Source organism: Tachysurus fulvidraco, chromosome 2, assembly GCF_022655615.1.
Source record: "Tachysurus fulvidraco isolate hzauxx_2018 chromosome 2, HZAU_PFXX_2.0, whole genome shotgun sequence".
In the NCBI taxonomy this organism is placed as follows: Eukaryota; Metazoa; Chordata; class Actinopteri; order Siluriformes; family Bagridae; genus Tachysurus; species Tachysurus fulvidraco.
The window spans coordinates 24240648-24261223 of NC_062519.1; the positions used below are offsets into that span (position 1 = coordinate 24240648).

Consider the following 20576-nt stretch of genomic DNA (forward strand, 5'->3'; position numbering starts at 1 on the left):
TGTTGATCCGTGTAAGGTATTCTCTTTCGGTTTAGAAAATATAAAAGGTATGGTTCATCTAGATCAGTTAGAAAACAAACGCAGTCCAGTATCAAGTCTGTCCCCACTGTAGATTAGATTTTTTTCTTGATTGACAGTTCTACTGATCAGGAGATCTTAGTGGAGCATTTCTGTTCCTGCATCATTTTCTGGGAACTGTTGTGTGTGAACGTCCAAGGAGATCAGCAGTTTCGGAAAAACACCAGACCCCAGGAACCATCAAGTCACTCATTCATTTAGTCTTTCATTCTTAGACAAAATCGCAGAGAAAAGGACAATTTAAAACAAAGTCTTTAAAAATATTAAATCAACGATGCTTTTTTTTATTTTGTTGTTTTGCGTTTTCATTGTAAATAATGATTCATTGTTTGCTATTCCATAGTGAACCTTAAACTGGATTAAAAGACCAATCCTGGGGTTCGAGGCCGGTTTGTGAGTCAGTGAATCAGATCATCTGGCTCGGCTCACCAATGAATTCTGGTTCTTTCTGCTCCCAAACAACTCGTGATTTTTATCTAAACTGGGTAGTTTGCTATCGTTTGATATAGCTAAAGCTTTGCTGAATAACTAAGGATGAAATATGCTTTGAAAAGCTTATATACACTCTCACACACATATATTCTCTTAAACGGCTCCTACGGCTCAATTGAGTCGGCTCTCCTAAATGAATCGACTCTTCCTCTACTGTCTCTACTCCGAGATACTAGCATGTTATGGCAAATCTGAAAAGCTAAAAGGAAGAGTCACTAAAGCATTTATCCTCCTCTGTTGAAGTAACGCAACTACTCAGTTATAAGACTGTAATCGTTATCTTCGTCATGTCGAACTGATTCAGAATACATTTATTTGAATGAAGACCTGGTAGGAAACCTGTGGGTTCGTTAGCAGGTAAATAGCATAATGCTACCAAGCCGGTTTGTTTTTAGGTAAATAGTTCATTGTTAGCTAGCTAGCATTCGCTAACTATTTTAATGTGATTTCAGCTGCTGTTGAGGCTTTACACTTACCCATTGTCTTTAGTATTCCTAGCAAGTAAGCTAATATGCCTGGTTCATAGGTAATGCTAGCATGTAAGCTAATTTTCCTGGGACAAGGTTTTGTAAAGGTTTAAGACATTTTGAAAAGTGCTGGCATAACTAGCATAAAATCTTTATCCCCTGCGTCTAATCTGTGTTCAAAGCTTTTCATCCTTAGAGGGTTTTTCCCCTCATACAAACCATAACGATGTTGATGAACCCCATGGATATTTTGATACTAAAAATGCACCACTTTTTGCCTCCACTTCTTATATTTCTGCAGATTTCACATGCCTTGTGATCCAGCTCCCTACCATGGATGAAAGCAGCCTGGAGCAGGCCATTGAGACCTACACTGCTCAGCTTCAGCAAGTCGAGGCTGCACTGGCCTGTGGACTAGGCTCTTCTGATGAGGCAGACCTGCTCAAACTGAAAGAAGACCTGGTCCAGCTCATAGAGCTCACCGAGTCCAGCCTGGTGTCAGTTAAGAAGAGTCAACTCTTGGCGTCACTTGAGGAGATCACAACGCAACAGACTGGCCCTGCGGAACCCCAGGAAAGACCCACAGAGGCCAACTTGGAAAATGAATTTAACACCTTCTATTCTGAGCTGTCCGAGGGTGCGAGTGAGGAAGCACAAGGCTCCAGACCGGATGAGGATGAAAATGAAACTGAGGAGGAAGAAGACATAAGTGGCGCTAAAGTACGGGCGCCTTACTACACCTCATGGGGGACGCTTGAGTACCACAATGCTATGGTTGTGTGCTCTGAGGAGCCAGATGGGGAAGAGGCTAGAGTTCGTGTGCTCTATGTCCATCCTACCCACAAGTCCATGAAGCCTTGCGGTTTTTTTCTGGAGGGCAAATGCCGCTTTATGGACAGCTGCAGGTAGATGAGTGTGTTTGATTCCTGTGTCTGTGTTTTAATTGTTGACGTAGCTAATACTCTGTTTACTATTTGAACATCAGGCAAGAATTGACGTTTCATCTGCTTTGCCAAGTGTAGAGTTGGATTTTCTGAAGGAAATACAGAGTGGTTGCAAGGTTATTTCGGAGGTCTCTGGAAGAGAAGGGAAATAGAACAGAGCAAGGGAGAAGAGAAATAAAGAAGAAAGGGAGTGATAGAGTAGAAATCAGGAGGTGTGAAGAAGGTTGTAAGTGTGACTTCAGCAAAGGAAAGTAGAAAATAACGTGAAAAAGATAAAGGGAAAAGTTGGACACTTTATGCAGTCAATGCACATTGTGTGATTTTATTTTTCAATAAAAATAAAGCCAGTGGCGTCATATTACGGGTGGTTGATGTCTTTTGCAATCGACTGGGAACGGCTTATATTGTGTTCCATTTGAGTTGATACTTCTCTTCTACAATTCATACACTAGACACTAGAGTATAAAGTGCACAGTGTGCAGTATGTAATTTGGGCCACAGCATACGTTTTGGTAGTACACTGTAAAATCCCCTAAACATCCATAAGGTCTCCCATACTGTTTGACCTGTCCTGTCTTAATAAACAGTATTTGTACGTTGTGTTTTTCTGCTCATATAGTTGTACTATACCATATTATTATGTGTTCTTGATGATTTAAATGCCGAAATGTTCTTTCAAAGCTCTTTGGTTTTGACTACTGTGTCTGGTTGAAATCCTCTCACTTGCACAAACCAGATAATAATTATACATTTTAACAAAACCAAAAAATAATTAATTAGAGGATTTTTTAAAAATAATTCCCATCTAGCTCTTTATCAGTGTCAATTTTCTATAATCTGTTGATTAGATATTTTTGACTGACTGACCATTCTGAACCCAGGAGTGACTCGGAGGTGAATACAAACCTCTGCGACATCGTTGTATCAAATCCCATCGTATCAGTGCTACACCGGGTTCCTCATTATGTTCCTTGTTATGCTGCGCCCAGACTGATCCAAATAGTGTGTTTGTTTTCACTTAGATACTCTCATGGGGAGGTGGTGTTTGTGTCAGAGCTGAGGGACTTTCTCGAAGCAGATCTTACAAACTTGCAGCAGGGGTCCTCCTGTTTAGCCAAGCATGAGGATGGCATCTGGTATCCTGCCAAAATTTCAGGTACAACCTCTCATTCATCTTGTCAGAATTTTTCAACTGTTCCAAAGGGTCATAACATCCTAAAAAGAAAACATCAGTATTTTTTATTTGTTTATAACATGCTCGCTTGCTTTGTACAGAAGTTTTAGCAGAAATTCAGTTTCCACCGTCATCAGTTTCACAGCCATCTTTCCCTTTATTCTGATTTGCATCCTGACCGTTACAGTTTAGATGGCTACACGTTCTGAGAGTTGAGAGTAATTCAGGAAATGATTGGCTGCTTCTCTAGTGACTCCTGAAGCCTGTGACACTCAATTCGTTGTTGTTTTTTTTTTTTTTTTAACGATTAGCATCATGGACTAACTGTGGAATAAAATGTCTGTGTTGTGGAAATCGAGCCAGATGTTAAACACATGGTAACCTTCTGAATTGGTGTTGTTTAACAGTACAAACACACTGTGTTGGGTACAAGAGCCTTTTGCATTAACCAGCCCACCTTATTCAGCACTATCTCTGCTCTAGCACACGATTTCAGATTCTGAGACAACAGCAGAGCCCATATTGTACACATTTGAGGTCCCAGCACAAATATTGAGTCATCTTTGGCTAACATTTCTACCCTTTACTAATTTTGACTAAACAAACATGATTGCTAGAGGTTGAGGAAACGTGATTTTTCACCTACTGGATAAAAACGTCTGCAGAGTGAGAAATTCTGACCTTTTATCTGTGACCGAGACATACAGAGCTCATAAATATTGTGTGTGTGGCAGGCTGATGGGGTTGACTTGCATTTGAAACAAAATAAGGAGCAAATGAAAGCTTAAGGTGCAAATGTTTTAAAAGCACACAAGATCTAGAAAAGATATGTTAAACCTCATAGACCAAACAAGACAAAACGTCGAATAAATTGATTTCCCTGTTTAAAGGATGGAATGGATTTGTCTTGATCACTCATTGTGGTGATGGCATCAAGTTTGACCAGCAATGGGGTGAATATTTGTGGTGAGGTTGTTGATATATTAATTATTGTTTTGACTCCTCAGCTCAACTTCTGAGAACCTGGGACGTGCATTAATAAAGTAAAATTAAAATAAATAAAAGTGAAATTTTATTTATATATATATATAATATACTTGTGCATATATTTGTGCATATATTTGATTCTATTGTAGTTTGCTTTAAAATGTCCAGGCTGTATCAGAAAAAAATACTTTTAATACTTTTACGATTCATTTAATATGCAAAATGACATAACACCTGTTCAACTCTGTGATAAGTGGGATGTGAATGGTAAGGAAGAAGATTCTTTCAGCTCTTGGATGTATATTATTCAAAATATATACTTATACTTATAAAGACAGGCAGAGATAACTCATTCATGTTTAAATGTAGTGATTCAAAATGGACACCAGAATCCCAAACATGCTCATTATAGTTTACAAGCTACTTTTAACGGACTTTTCCTGTTCGTAGAAATCGATGGAGGCTTCTACACAGTGAAGTTTGACTCGCTGCTGCTGAAGGAAGCCGTCCTGGAAGCCGATTGTCTCATTCCTCCATTGCGACAGGACGAGAACTCCTCTTCCTCTTCAGAATCGGAGGATGATCTCGAACAATGTGACGCAGGCTACGCTAAAGGTCCGAGTTTTTCACGAAGTGCCTTAATCACTCAGATAAAGATTAAGGCCTTGAACATTCTCTTTGTGCAGGTTTGTTTTGTAGAGGCTTATTAAGATGAGAAATGTTCTAAATCTCTCTACAGTGTTCAGTTCCAGTAAAGAAGAGGAAACTGTCACAGCAAACAGTGCTGAGTACTGTGGCTGGGAGGCTCACACACGTGGAATTGGGTCCAAGCTCTTGCTGAAAATGGGCTACGAGTTAGGAAAAGGTATAATCTATCATCTCAGCCTAAATCATGGGAGGCATTTATGTGTTTCTTTGCTTTATAGCAGGGGGGATTGCATCAGGTGTTTATGTAATATTCTCTGTCCACAACGATATACAGACATATTAATATGGTTTAAGAATTACATACTTATACATATTTAAAAAAGACTTTTATTATCAAGAAAATGCTTTGTTGAGATAAATCAATGAACGCTAACCGTAACTCTTTCAAAGGAATTAGCCAACATTTATTAACTTACATTTACAGCATTTAGCAGACGCCCTTATCCAGAGCGACTTACATTTTATCTCATTTTTATACAGTTGAGGGTTAAGGGCCTTGCTCAGGGGCCCAGCAGTGGCAGCTTGGTGGACGTAGGAATCGAACTCACAACCTTTTAACCACTAGGCTACCACATCCATTAACTTGATTACTAACCATTTGACCCGTAGCATGTGGTTAAATATAGACTTGAATTTTGATGCGTTTCCTTTTAATGAGAGTAGTTACTTAAGTTGAATTCTGTTAATAAAGTTGAAAGTATGATTATACAATGTAAATTCGCAATAATGGAGTACAGCCGTTTTACTCGTATTACAGAACAGGGTGAGACAGATTCTTTTCTCCTAAAACGTCCTGTATCTGACAATGAATTTTTTAATACATTTCACTGAAGATTCATACATTTCAGCTTTACATACATTTTATTAATAAATACCCTTAAATACAAGCAGGTCTCTGTGCAGATGAATATTTAAGGTAGAGAGTAAATATTGTGTACAAAATTTTTGAATCTTTTTATTTCTTATTTTCTTGGTTCAGGGAAATGTGACTAATTTCCCATTATGATCCAACATGCAGTACAGATGCAGGAAAAAAGTTAACATTTTTATCAGTTTATTAAACATCATAAATGAAAGCTTGTGCTGCTGCTGTATTATACTGCTGTCCTCTGGGATGTTATGATTTACTGAAATCATACTGACTGGGCACTAATCAGTCATTCTACTCCTACTAAGTATCATGGCAAGCTTTTGTTTTCTGGTTTGATCTCTGGTTTTTAATATAAGTCTGTTGTGTTAGTGTTTGTTGATCTGACTTTCAGGCTTTCGTGCATTTGTACAGGTTTGGGGAAAACGCTTTCAGGCCGAGTGGAGCCCGTTCAGGCCGTGGTGCTACCGAAAGGCCGCTCGCTAGACAAGTGTGCCGAGTTTACACATCGCAAGACTCAAGCTGCGGTCGCTAAAAACAATCCCTCGTCAATCAAACGGAAAACGAAGAGAAAGCGGACTTCCGGCTCCACCCAGCCGGACGTGTTTGACTTTCTGAACTCTAAACTAGGAGATTCCTCTCAGTCTGCTTCGACTCCTTCCTGCTCCATCAGTGGTGTGGAGGCGTACCAGGGAGGAAAGAGCACCAAGCGCTCACTTAATGTTCAGCATCTTCAGACCACAGAGAGGATGAACCAGGTGGAGAGAGAAATCCAGCGGCTCACCGACTCTCTGAACAGGAGAAACGGAAGGTAGGTGGAGCAGATCTGTCATTGCCTATGCTACTTCCTCCCTCATCTCCTCCAGTCTTCTTTTTTCCTCATGAACTGTTTTTTTTTCCCTCTCTTTTTCTATCGCTTTATGCCTAGGGATGCTGCAGTTATTAGTCATATGGAAGAGAAGCTCTCGGCATGTCGTGAGCTGCTGCGGCAGCTGAAGTCTCAGGAGCAGTCTATCCAGAGAGCTCAGAAGAAAGCGGATACTCATAAGAAAATGACTGAATTTTGAAACATACCATTTTTCCAAAAAGGAGTGTAAATAATTACTTATGGCCTTTTTGTCCTAATGTTACTAGAGCTCACATTTATGTCAAGCAGTGCTTAATTTGGAACTTTCTTTTAACAGAACCACCTCCATGTAACATTTTACAAAACTGTAAAATCTGTTCTTCTAAAAAAAAATTTTTTCATTGTGCATTTATTTTGAGAGCTTTTTAAAGTCAAAACTCTGGAATCGAAGCTGATAAGTAAAATGACGGCGGATGAATCACAATGGGTTTAATTACATTTTTGAACCTGGGTCCTGTTCACCTGTCTGTTTACTCATGCTGGGATTTAATTAGCATATTAATTACCTGCAGCAGGATTAACCAGAATATACAACCTGATCTATTTTAGTGATGCAGAATCATTTTCTGCTGGTGTGCAGATCTACAGTCCACTGTGCACCATTATTAATCATGGGACTTAAAATCCTTCCAGAAGAAAAGATACAGGATCTATGTACCAGATGAATGAGTATTCAGTGGTGTAGTTAGTAAAAAGTTAATATTTAGTGACATGTCTACAGGAATAAATAACAACATTGATTCTCAACTTGTCATGATGTCTAATAAGTTTGGAGACACTCGTGCAGGGGTTTTAGGGGTCTCAGTTTAAATCGAACCGTTATGAATCCTTTGTCGTTCTTGATTGAAAATGATACAAAATATATGCCTATAAAAATTGACATTTAAAAAAACATCATTATTAAACCTCCAGCTGCAGCTTTCTAGCTGACAGCATGAACTGTGGTGAACTGTGGCCCAGGAGCTTGTCTCTACATCCTGGTCCTGAATGTGGAAAAGTGGTGTATTCTATTAGTATCTAAGATACACGCTTTAATCACAACCAACTAAAGCAGAAGGCTATTTCTCACAATGTGTTTAAAAAGGAGATGATAACAGAGCTCTAAGGTGACACCAGTGCCCAGTAAATTTGGTCTATTCAATCAATATTTCCTTGCAAAAAAAACCTGTACAAATATAGCACATGATTTAGATTATTCTGAAATAAATTTCTGTATGAAGCTAGTTATAGAGTATTGTACCAGAATCTTTAATATATATAATAAACAATGTAAAGGCATGTGGTTATAATTGGTACAGATTTTAAATTTATACTGGATAATACATAGACAGAGGAGCGGTTCAGGAGGCAGCACAGCAGATTATTTGTGACCGGAATAAATCATTTTTTTGCCCTGAAAGCATTTCAAGGAAATATAAGCTGACCTTGGAAAAAATAAATGCTTCATCGTTCTATCGGACATTCCGGACATTGCAACGTGATCCTGTGTTACGAAAACATTGGATACGGAGAAGGACGTTGGAAGTGTCTGGGTGACTTGTCCAATGTTGAGCTCCATGTCAGGTTCTAGATCATTCCAGCCAACCAAGGAGGTAGAAACAGTCCAGCCGTCCCCAAGATACACACCAGCACAAACATCCAGAGAAATATTCTATCAATCACCATGGCAACATATTTCCAGTCTTCTCTTACCTGGTAGAAAGCAAGAATTTGATTAATTTTCCTGAGTCAGACTTTCCTATTTTTTCATGGATGACTGATTTCAGTGTGAGAGGGAACAGTGTTATACCTCTGACCTTTTTATCTCTGGTAAAAAAAATTCATTCATGGCAAACTATATCCAGAATTTCAAACTTATTTAGAGTTCGTACGTGACGCTCAGCCAGCGATGCCTTGTGTGACGAGCTGACATGCAAATTAAATGGTAAAAGGTGTAACAGCTGATTTTCCTAAAAGACAGAAAGGTAGCACTACCTAGCAAATGGGGCACTTTGTTTGTCTGACATTATTTAGGCTGCTCAAGGATTCAGGAGATTACAGGTATACTACTGCAATGGAAATTTACATGACATTTTCAATCATTTTCAATTTTTGTATACAAATTGCCGCATGTCTGATATAAAATTGTGAAAAAATGTTCGACGTGTGTTTTTTCCCCCTCTTTTGGGAAAACCTTACACAGAATTTTACGGGTTGAAAATAAAATTTAAATTTAATGAAGAAGCTCTCCGGACATCCCCTTGAGAGCAGAAATGGGTTCGATATCACTGTTTACTTTTAAGCTAGAAATATTTATGTGCTGAACATCAAAACAAGTCCCATTTTTTGCCTCTAGAATAAAGCGTTAAGAAAGGAGGTTTTGTTTAACATACCGAAAAGTCTGAATCCTCAGCTCTGAGATGATCTGCAATGTACTGGACTCCCTCGAGGGCCCTCAGAAGTGACTGTGACTCTGGAAATTTGGTTTCCTCCAGCTTGGATTCTTTCCTGCAGTTAGGGCTTAAGATTTGAGAGCTCTGTACCTTGGGTCTCACACAAGCACCTGTACTTTGACCTCTCTCTGCAGTGAAGTATGTCTGTATACTCGTCTCCTTGTGCTTATGACAATGCCAAAGAGTTTCAGTCTCACCCACTGTAGTGTCCACAAATACACTCTCTGCGCTGTGGCACTGAAATTCACAAACCTCACTCAAAGCTATTGTTTGAAGCAGAGGCCCAAGAGCTGCATCTGGAGACAACGAAGAGCTTGAGGAAGTGGAGGTGTTTAAATGAGTGCATGTGGGTCCAGGAGTGAGGTTAGTGTTGTGTGTGCAGTCCTCTTGAAGGATGGAGTACTGACTGCTGGGAGAGCTGCAGAAAAGAGGAGATTTGGATGCTACTTCTCGCTGTATTGCACACGATGGGGCAGAAAGATCAAGGGGCATGGCCATGGCAGGGTTACCCTGCTGCATGGGCTGCTGTGCCATTGGCCTGTGCATCATTTCGATCAGCTTGCGGCAGTTCCTCTTTCCAGCAGCAGGTGGACGTTTCATGAAAAGGTACCGTGGTACATGGTGAAGAAAAAGCTGACGGACCCAATGGGGCATCCGATGCGTGCGGGATGAGCGGTGGTGCACGTTCAGCACAAAAACGGTGATGATGATGGAAAGAGTGACAAAGATCATGGTGAAGAGCAGGTACTCACCAATGAGTGGGATGACCAGTGAGGTAGAAGGGATGATTTCTGTGATGAGCAGGAGGAAGACAGTGAGTGAAAGGAGCACCGAAATGCACAGCGTGATTTTCTCGGCACACTCCGAGGGCAGGTAGAACACAAGCACGGTCAAGCACGATATCAGCAAGCATGGGATGATCAGATTGATGGTGTAGAACAGAGGGAGACGTCGGATGATGAAGTAGTATGTGATGTCTGGGTAGATTTCTGTGCAGCATTCATATTTCTTGCTGTTGTACTTTCCCACAGCGTTGATGATGACCCACTCACCACTCTCCCAGTAGTCCATTTGGTCCACATTGCTGTCCATGTTGATCAAATCGATCTTAGCTCGGTCATATGTCCATGAGCCAAACTTCATCTTACAGTTCTGCTGATCAAAAGGGAAGAACGTGACATCAATATTGCAGGAGCTCTTGTATATGGCAGGAGGCTTCCATTTCACTCTGCCATCATGGAACACCTGGGCTTTGGTCAAATGAGTCACAGCGAAATCTCCATCAGCGCTAGCAACGGATAAAAGCATATATAATCATTTCAGATTAGAAGGAACCTAACTTGATCACCGGCTTAGTAAAAGCTAAGAAATATTTTCATGCATGCATAATTAGATATAAAGCTACAGTATACCTGGAACCTATTAGGGCTTTTCATACTACGCTTACCCCTGGGTAAATTCCGGATTGAAGAACATTCACACTGTAATCCGGAATTTACATATCCACCCTAACACTAACCAGGATATAAGTTGGAAAAAAACTAATTAATTAAAATGACTATCATGAATTTTTATATACTATAAAAAATTACATTCTAAATTAAATCTGATTATTCAGTCTTTATTCAGTTAGGAAGTTGTTATATATGTTTATATTAAGAAAATATATATTATATTATATTTTATATAAAGAAAAACAATGACAACAAACAGAACAAGACTACATCAATCATGAGACTAGTAACAAATGAGTACAATTTATTTTTATAAGCCGTTGTTTGGTTTATTTTAATCTTGTAATATTAGGAAAAATAGATTATTTGCTAAGATGCCATGCTTTTTTTTTTTTAACAATCCCATTGTTTGTTTTTTTTCTGGCATCTACACTGCCATCTTCCTCTTCCATCTTATTTAATAAATAAATGTGGGATTTATTTTACAATCATACATTTAATCATGGAATTTCTGTAAGTAGAAACTCTATTAGTTTGACCAGAATTTTTAATTCACATGCACAACATTTTTGATCTGTAAAATCAGCAAGTATCAAATTTTACTGTTCCCTTGGCACTTCCTGGTTTGAAACACTGACCATATGGAGTTTTAGAGCTTGTTTTTGAAGCACCTCATCGAGTTTATGGTCTACTTTACACTTGCTCAATTCCATCTAGACTAATTACTGAGTAACTTATAAATGTTAGCAAAAATTTCTTTAGCTGGCAATCTGGAGAACACCGACGCAATAGTGAAAACAATGCAAACGTAGAGAAGTGTATGTACAGTATATGACAGGAATGTTCCAGATACGCAGGAGTATATAAGCAAATCATGATTCCATGATCATTAATATTAATATTAATACTAATAATTAATATTAGTATATGCATCATGATGTACTGATATACAAGACATGTCTACGTTCTAAATCATTTGACATTCACCCAAATAAATCACCCACTTGTTGTAGAGAACAATATCAGGTCTCCAGATGAGCTCAGAGGGAATTCGGATGGAAGTGACATTCTCAAACTCCTCAGGGTTCCAGCGCAGCTTGTAATCACTCCATTCCTGTCAGGGCACATACACTCTCATCAATGTTCTGAATCAACAGGCATGACAGGAGAAGTGCGAGGGAGGTAACGGCAGCCCAGTTTCAATTAAAAATCTCATTAATTTTCAATTATATGCTCCAACTGATCTTAACATACCTGTTTCACCCAAACATTGGTGGTCATCATTTGATTCTTTTCATCCTGCCATATTGAATAATAATAATAATAATAATAAAAAAGACAAATTAACAAATGGCACAATCCAGAATAAACATCTATTCTTCTCCTCCTTCTTCTTTTTATTATTATTTATGTATTTTTTTTTAAATATGTGCTTTGATCAAATAGATGTCATGATGTTAGAAAGCGTTCATGTGTTTTAATACAATTTGCAAATAATCAAAATGTCCTTCTTTCTTTCACATGATTTAAATATAGGTAAAGACTTATATTCCAGTCAGAGTTTAAACTCACTACATCAATGAGCTGTGCGATGGAAAGTCCGAATTGAACCAGAACCACATCTGAGATGTTCTGTACAGGACGTGAGAGTTTGTTATATCTGCGGAATAAAAGCTGAAGCAGTCGCCCCTCTGCATGGCCACGAGCCGGAGCCAGCGTGCACACTGCAAGCAGGAGAGAGAAACAGACAGAAACATGTTACATATTATATACATATACACATCGTTAATATTCTCTCTCTCTTTTTGTCTCTGTTGAGCTAGATGTGTTACTCCTGAGATATCAGGGATCCTGACCGTTTCTGCTCTCCTTACCTGCCTTATCCGTCTGGATGCCTTCTGGTAGAGTTGATAACGTCTACAAAATAGACTTTGTGTTGAAACTAGAATGAATTCCTTAGAATTCTAGAATGAATTACACGATTGCTTTTTTTTATCTATATAGTAGACTGTTACAGAAGGGACATGAGGGATGTGGTAGCCTAGTGCTTAAGGTGTTGCACCAACTTCTGATTGGAAGGTTGTGAGTTTGAATCTCAGGTCCACCAAGCTGCTGCTGCTGCTGCTAGGTCCTTGAGCAAGGTCCTTAACCCTCAGTTTCATAAAATAAGATAAAAATGCAAGTCAATCTGTATAAGAGCGTCTGACAAATGTTGTAAATGTAAATAGTACACACTCTGGTGTCACCCAGATGAATCGTCTCAGGGAGCTTGGGGATCTCTTGCTTGCTCATAATAGAAACTGTGAAATTTCATTTCATCTCATCACATTTCATCACATCTCTCCACATCTCATCTCATCACATCTCATCTCTCCACATCTCATCTCTCCACATCTCATCTCATCTCATCTCATCTCATCTCATCACATCACATCACATCACATCACATCACATCACATCACATCACATCACATCACATCACATCTCATCTCATCTCATCTCATCTCATCTCATCTCATCTCATCTCATCTCATCTCATCTCATCTCATCTCATCTCTCCACATCTCATCACATCTCATCACATCACATCTCATCTCATCTCATCACATCTCATCACATCCTATCACATCTCTCCACATTTAATCTCTCTACATCTCATCTCATCTCTTCACATCTTATCACATCACATCACATCTCATCACATCTCTCCACATTTAATCTCTCTACATCTCATCTCATCTCATCTCATCTCATCTCTTCACATCTCATCTCATCTCATCTCATCACATCTCATCACATCCTATCACATCCTATCACATCTCTCCACATTTACTCTCTTTACATCTCATCTCATCACATCTCATCTCTCCACAAGTCATCTCATCTCCTCTCTCCTCATCTCATCTCATCTCATCTCATCTCATCTCATCCTATCACATCTCTCCACATTTAATCTCTTTACATCTCAACTTATTTCATCTCATCTTCAGTCCCAGTGGCTTAAAAGACATTAGACTTAAAACATTTTTTGAGATTAATAGAAGTTTGTAAAACTGGTCTAACATTGGTTCTATGGATAAATTTAAAATTTTGTTCAACTAAAGCAGCCTTTGAAAAAACATTTGCACAAACATTGTCATTTATAAAGGATTATAGGAGACTGGCAAAATCTAAAAACAAACACCATCTGCATTTAAAAGTCTAGATGCCAAAAAATGACTTTTTATCAGTTTTTTATCTGCATTTTAAAAGTACATTATTAAGTACAATATTTTGCATGATATTTCTTTGCCGCTAAACATTTCAGTTCAAACTCAGTATCGAATTCTACACACATCATTTTTTTTCCACATGCTGATGAAAAACTCATCAAGGAGAAGAGTGAAAAAAGACGGATGTTACCGTAGATGCACTGAAGGTAGAGGATCAGGATTAGTTGGATGCTCCGGTCTGGATTCATCCCACTTGGTCAGGTCTTGTACGTCTGAAAGGTTTTTAGAAAACATCTGAAATTTTTAATGTACAAATTGTTATGTCTATATAGAGATTCAGTTCAAATGGTGCGAGTCTGCCTGTAAAAGCTATTTACAGAACTTAAAGATTTGTTAAAATGCAAATAAGGAATTAGACCAGCTTTTAAATGAAAGAAAGAAAAAAAGAAAATGAGTGTATCCACCAGAAAACAACTGTAGTGATGATTGTTCCTGTCTCTTCCTGTACTTTCCTCTGTCACTGTCTCCTACTTTGCCCCTCCTCCTCCTCCCCTGTCTCTCTCTTTCTCTCCCTTTCTCTCTCTCCCCGTTTCATCACCTTTCCTTCTCCACCCCTCACTTTATCTCTGTTTGCACCCCCACTTTTCAATTCTGTTATTTGTCTAATTATGGAGTGCAATTAACATGTATTTGTTAGTGTGTGTTTGTGTAAATGTGTAACGAGTGTGTGTTTGCATTTGTAAATGTGTGTGAGTGTGCATGGGTGTATGTGTGAGTGTGTGTGCAGGTGTGTGAGTGTGTGAGTTTGTGTGTGTGCGGGCATGCGTGTGCATGTGTGTGCGTATGTGAGTTTGTGTGCTTGCGTGGGTGGGTGTGCTTTAGTGTGTTTGTGTGTGCGTGTGTGCACGTTGGTGTGTGTGCTTCCGTGTGTGTGAGTGTGTGTGTGTGCATATGTGTGTGTCCGTGCGCATGTGTGTGTGTGTGTGCGTGCGCGTGAGTGTGTGTTTGTCTGTTTGTGCATGTGAGAGTGTGTGTGTGTGTGTGTGTGTGTGTGTGTGTGTGTGTGTGTGTGTGTGTGTGTGTGTGTGTGTGTGTGTGTGTGCATAAGTGGGTGACTGAGACACAAAACACTGCAAAGCAACTGAGTCACTTGAAAAATTTGTGTAAGAATTTCAGCTTGAGATTAAAACACAAAATTGTGTGTGATGTTCATGATTTAAAGGCACAGGATTGAGATGACCTTGAAATATTATGACCAAGCAGGTGCGTAGTCCTTTAAAGCGCTGCAGAGGATTATTTGAAATGTCTCTGAAAGTGATCCGAGCGTGTAGACTTGATCAGGGGCCAAGAGAGAGACAGGATGCTCTCTGCCTGCTAATTACACGCCACAATTTCTGGCATGGCCGTGCTGTTTCAACACCCTAACTACAGAGCATTGTATTTAAATGAGCAGAATAGATAGATCGAGATTAACAGGTATCACTAGACGATGTTGAATTTCTTTAAAACAAAGTACGACCATGCATAAGCGTGTGCACCTGCATAACAGCTTTTCTAGCTTAACACTCAATCATCCTGAAGTCTGTGTCAATACGTCAGTGTAGACAGAACAATCCTTACATTAAGCTTGGAATTCTGCAACCGAGATTAGCATGCTATATTGGAATTAAGAAAATATTTTGCTGTGTTTGTGCCAAGTCTTTTCACAGCTGCCCAAATCCTCTCAAACCAGCCTCCTGAGCTGATCCGGGAAAAATTGATTAGCCAGCTGTTCAGAAATGTACCGCAGGTTGGTTAGAAACTAAAACCATTCGTGTGTAAAGCTCCTTTGTGGCATAAACCCTAAATAATAAGAGTGAGTGATGTATATGTAGTGACATCATTTAATTTTAGAACCACGAATATAAGGCCTGTCCTTGTAATGTGCTAATAATCATCCATGTTTGTCATGATTGTCCATGATTATGTTCTCACTAGCTCTTAAAGCAATTCAGTCGTGAAGAATTTCTCCCATGGACATTAACGCAGATGACTACAGAGCGCTGTCCTTCACGCAAATGAATTCCACCTTGAATCGTAACACCCACACTTTCATTAAGCTTTGAAAAAAATGATTGGCCAGCAACAAGCTTCCTCTTCTGCTTTCCTGCCAAGTCTTGTGTCCAAGATCGATATCGTGCTGATTAAAGCTGACGTCCTGGACAGCAAATATCGTTTAGCGTAATGAAAGTTATTCCCACGCCATATATGATCAATATTACTATATATCCGACTTTAATGTACGTTATTATCGGGGCTTTCCTTTTCTGACTGCAGGCTTTATAGACAAAAATACTGTTTAAACTTCCCTTTATCATGTGGCACATTTTATTAAGTCCTACTGCCATGCTTGCATTAGGAAAATCATTGTCTGATGCCTTTCACTGTGTGTTCTTGATTAACTGATCAAGCTGGATGTGTGTAAACGTTTCTATAATAGTTTTATGTACATTTAGAGGCTCTAGCAGGTAAGAGAAATTGTACTTCATTAAAAAAATAAAATAAAATAGGAAAAAACATGACCCATTTTCTTCACTGTTATCCATCAGTTTCCACCCACTGGTCAGCTGTTCCTGGCATGACAACGTGAATTCAGACAACTGCATCTTTTCGTCCAGCTGCTCAGGCTCCATCACAGGGCAATAGCACTAACTCAAGCTGTCTGCCATCTTCCATGTACATAAATTCAGAGATGCCTATGATTGGTATTAATGTTGCTGTGATTGACAGGGCAGACAGAGTAATAGCTTCCCTCCCACCAAAAATGACACGGCCACATTTACGTGCTTGGCTCCTAGCCACAGATGGCTTTAGAATGACTTTACATGTGAAATGTGTAAAAATGGGCACACAAATGTGAATGGTCTGAATGTCTGTGCTACAGTATTAACTTTTTCCAGTAAACTTTTACTTTTTACTTTTACTTGAAATCTGAATCTAAAAATCTCAGTGTGATACAGAATAGCATTTATCTAGACAAATGTGATATTCTAGTATAGAACAGCACAGCACAGCACAATATAGTATAGTATATCACAGCATGGCATAGTATAGCATAGTATAGTATAGTGCAGTACAGCATAGCATACCATAGTATAGCATAGTAAAGTAAAGCACATTATAGTACAGTATGGTATAGTACAGTATAGTATAGTGCAGTACAGCATACCATAGCATACCATAGTAAAGTAAAGTATGGTACAGCACAGCACAGCATAGTATAGTATATCATTGCAGGTCATAGTACAGTATAGTACAGTACAGTATAGTATAGTATAGTATAGTATAGTACAGTAAAGTATAGTATAGTATAGTATAGTATAGTATAGTATAGTGCAGTACAGCATACCATAGCATAGCATAGTAAAGTAAAGTATGGTACAGCACAGCACAGCATAGTATAGTATATCATTGCAGGGCATAGTACAGTATAGTATAGTATAGTACAGTACAGTATAGTATAGTACAGTATAGTACAGTATAGTATAGTATAGTATAGTATAGTACAGTAAAGTATAGTATAGTATAGTATAGTATAGTATAGTATAGTATAGTATAGTATAGTATAGTGCAGTACAGCATAGCATAGCATAGCATAGTAAAGTAAAGTATGGTACAGCACAGCACAGTGTAGTGTAGTATAGTATATCATTGAAGGCATAGTACAGTATAGTACAGTATAGTATAGTACAGTATAGTATAGTACAGTACAGTACAGTACAGAACAGTATAGTTTAGTATAGTATAGTACAGTAAGCAGTTAAGGAAAAAAAAACAAAAAGTGAAATTAAATTTGTATTAAACAATCTTTTCCAGGGTTGACTGGAAAACACTAGAACAGTACGGTTCATATAAGGTTTTGTGGCACTGGTCAATTGATTGACAATAGAGTTCCCATAAAACAGATAAAATGTTAAAATTGTTTTAAAAAATAACCAAAGTGATTGAGAGAAACTGTATATGATCTGTTCAATCATCTGTTGTTTTGGCTTTGTGTTTTATGTTTGTCCGAGATTTTTTTGAGACTTTTTGTTTTGACAGCACTGTATTGTGTTGATGCTGAGGATGTGGTGCAGTGTAGGTGTGGTATGAAGATGAATGTGTTAGCATAGCGTGCTAAGGCGGCAACATGCTGAGTGACATCCAGCAGGTGAGCATCTACTCTATCAAATGACAAGCATCTACAGCAGCAGCCCATCTGCTTAGCATAACCTCATTCTCCAGCAAGGTACCGCCTTACAGATGGTCAAAGCCCTGCTTCTCCCACTGAGCACAAATTGAATCTCATATACACACAAACACACATTTTTGTGTATTGGTGATGTTCTGGCTAACAATGGAGCCACACAGTTTAAGACAGAAAAATCCATGAAAACAGAACTTCGAGCTGCTGGAATGGATCAATAGAGAAAGGTTAGGCTCAGTAGTGGTGAACTTAAAGATTTGTCAATATGTTTCACCTCCATCTGTGAGGCACAATCATCCATCTATTCAAGTCTGAGTTTGCATCAGAAACTTCCAGAAGCAGATAAAAGTATACTGTAGGTTTGGATGAAGCAGACTAAATGTTCAGTACTGTAATGTTGCTCAGATTATTACTGTGAGCAGCAGCTACACACACACACACACACACACACACACACACACACACACACACACACACACACACACAGACACGAATACATACACACACATATATATATACACACACAGACAAATAAACACACAAACATAAAAACACAGACACAAATACACACACACAGAGAAAAGCATAAAAACAGAGACCTATACACACACATGCACATTCACACACACACACACACACACATACACACACACACACACACACACACACACACATACACACACACACACACACACATAAAAACACAGACACATAAAAACACAGACACTAATCCACACACATATATACACACATAAAAACACAGACACTAATACACACATATATACACACACACAGACAAATAAACACACAAACATAAACACACACACACACACACACACACACACACACACACACACACACACACACACACACACATTGCACAATTTACTTTTATTCACTCATCTCTCTCTACTGACCTCTACTGAGACACAGGTATTTTTTTTTTTTACACCTTTCCTGAGTCATTTGATCAGTTTCCATCTCAGATATTGAGCACCGAAGATAACATTTTGATCCAAAACCTGTTCTAGTTTTTTTTCTTACTCATCATCAACATTCTTACTCATCGTCAACATTTTGTGCAACCATTTCCATGATTTATGTCTACGTATTTTTAAATCTTTCCTCCTTCATAGATTACATTGACTCTCATCTATGGTTAAGGTGCCCCTTTCTCTCTCTCTCTCTCTCTCTCTCTCTCTCTCTCTCTCTCTCTCTCTCTCTCTCTCTCTCTCTCTCTCTCTCTCTCACTCACACACACACACACACACACACACACACACACACACACACACACACACACACACACACACACACACACACACACACACACACCTCCTCTCTCGTCTCAAACTTCAGCATCATTACCTGCTGTGAATTTAATGAATTGAATGGTCTTATGGACTCCAAAAGGTCTTATGCATAAGATCACGTATACACACTCACACACACACACACACACACACACACACACACACACACACACACACACACACACACACACACACACACACACACACACACACACACACACACACACACACACACACATGTATTGTATAATCGGTGATTAAGCTGAGAAATAATTGCAATTAGGAATGGTTTAAAGATTAGTTGTGATGATGTACATTAGTTAGGATATTTCTTTCTTCCTGCAAAATCGGACCCTGTATTTTAGATCATCACTGACAAATATATAGTCACAAAAGCTTTATTTTACTAACTAGTCTCCTTAATGAACAAATCACTTCAGAAAACTTTCACTAATGATTCATGATGGTAAAGATTATCCTTTATGGCAGAATGTCAAATTAGAAGCAAGTAGAAGCAAGAAGCAACTAAAATCAACTAACTATAAAATCTGTACCAAGTGAATTAGATTAAAAAAAAGGATGAAATCATTTAACTAAATACATGTTCACATTACCATGGCAGTAAGGGTTATCCTGGCAGTTTCCTCTCCTCAGTACACAGCTACGATGTTATACTATGAATTATGATCTGTCTGCAAGGTGAGGTATCTATGTGAAAAGTGTTGTTACAGTTAGCCTTCGCATTTTAAATTATTCAAATGACAACATTCAATGACTAGGAAAGCCTGTTTCGGATATACTGTTTCTACTGTATCCAACCTTAACAGATACTGATTTATCATGAAAAGGGTCTAGCGATTCCCCTGTTTTGTGGTATGTCCAAATCCCACAATTCCATATAAAAACAAAATGGTTTTATATTTAAATTCACTATATTTTTGTACTCTTTAATGCTTAATATTTTTAATTTTTTATTTCTTTATTATTTCTGCAATGTCACTGTCATGTATTGTCATGGCTCATTTGGTAAGATCTAATACTAATACTAAGCTAAATTTCTGCACATACATATGGTCGCAGGTCTATCATGAAGTTCTCGAATGAAAGTTTACAAGGAAAACCCCATAAAGTGTCTCATTAAGTTCACATTCGATTCATTAGATTCTTTCAAATGATATTCCCTCAAGCTGGGTTTTGATGATGGTGACAGATGTGATGTGAGTTGAACATAAATCCTTCAACTGTGAAAACCATAATGTATGATTTACATAATTTGGTTGTGGATAAGGAGGTTTTTATTCTGGAAGAGAGCACT

At 38.5% G+C, this 20576-nt stretch overlaps 2 protein-coding genes across 5 annotated transcripts; one reads left to right on the forward strand and one right to left on the reverse strand.

The window, feature by feature from the left end:
• Positions 1 to 459: 459 nt before the first annotated feature.
• On the forward strand, positions 460 to 7372 carry zgpat (zinc finger, CCCH-type with G patch domain). 2 transcript variants are annotated; one of them, XM_027169986.2, is made up of 7 exons: positions 460 to 563; positions 1339 to 1942; positions 3004 to 3137; positions 4593 to 4757; positions 4882 to 5007; positions 6133 to 6529; positions 6647 to 7372. In XM_027169986.2, exons 2-7 carry the CDS (start codon positions 1371 to 1373, stop codon positions 6783 to 6785), a joined length of 1533 nt encoding a protein of 510 aa, XP_027025787.1. In that variant the 5' UTR covers positions 460 to 563; positions 1339 to 1370; the 3' UTR covers positions 6786 to 7372. The 2 variants fall into 2 exon arrangements, with proteins under 2 accessions (XP_027025787.1, XP_027025788.1); XM_027169987.2 differs by having other exon boundaries at positions 498 to 927.
• Positions 7373 to 7875: 503 nt separating this feature from the next.
• chrna4b (cholinergic receptor, nicotinic, alpha 4b) lies at positions 7876 to 19997 on the reverse strand. Of its 3 annotated transcripts, none has more exons than XM_047809930.1 (7): positions 19876 to 19997; positions 13914 to 13995; positions 12084 to 12235; positions 11766 to 11810; positions 11516 to 11625; positions 8998 to 10345; positions 7876 to 8317 (listed from the first exon to the last, which is right to left on the reverse strand). In XM_047809930.1, exons 2-7 carry the CDS (start codon positions 13969 to 13971, stop codon positions 8192 to 8194), a joined length of 1839 nt encoding a protein of 612 aa, XP_047665886.1. In that variant the 5' UTR covers positions 13972 to 13995; positions 19876 to 19997; the 3' UTR covers positions 7876 to 8191. The 3 variants fall into 3 exon arrangements, with proteins under 3 accessions (XP_047665886.1, XP_047665887.1, XP_027025786.2); XM_047809931.1 differs by lacking the exon at positions 19876 to 19997 and adding an exon at positions 14188 to 14254; XM_027169985.2 differs by lacking the exons at positions 13914 to 13995; positions 19876 to 19997 and adding exons at positions 12386 to 12428; positions 12578 to 12920.
• Positions 19998 to 20576: the final 579 nt, after the last annotated feature.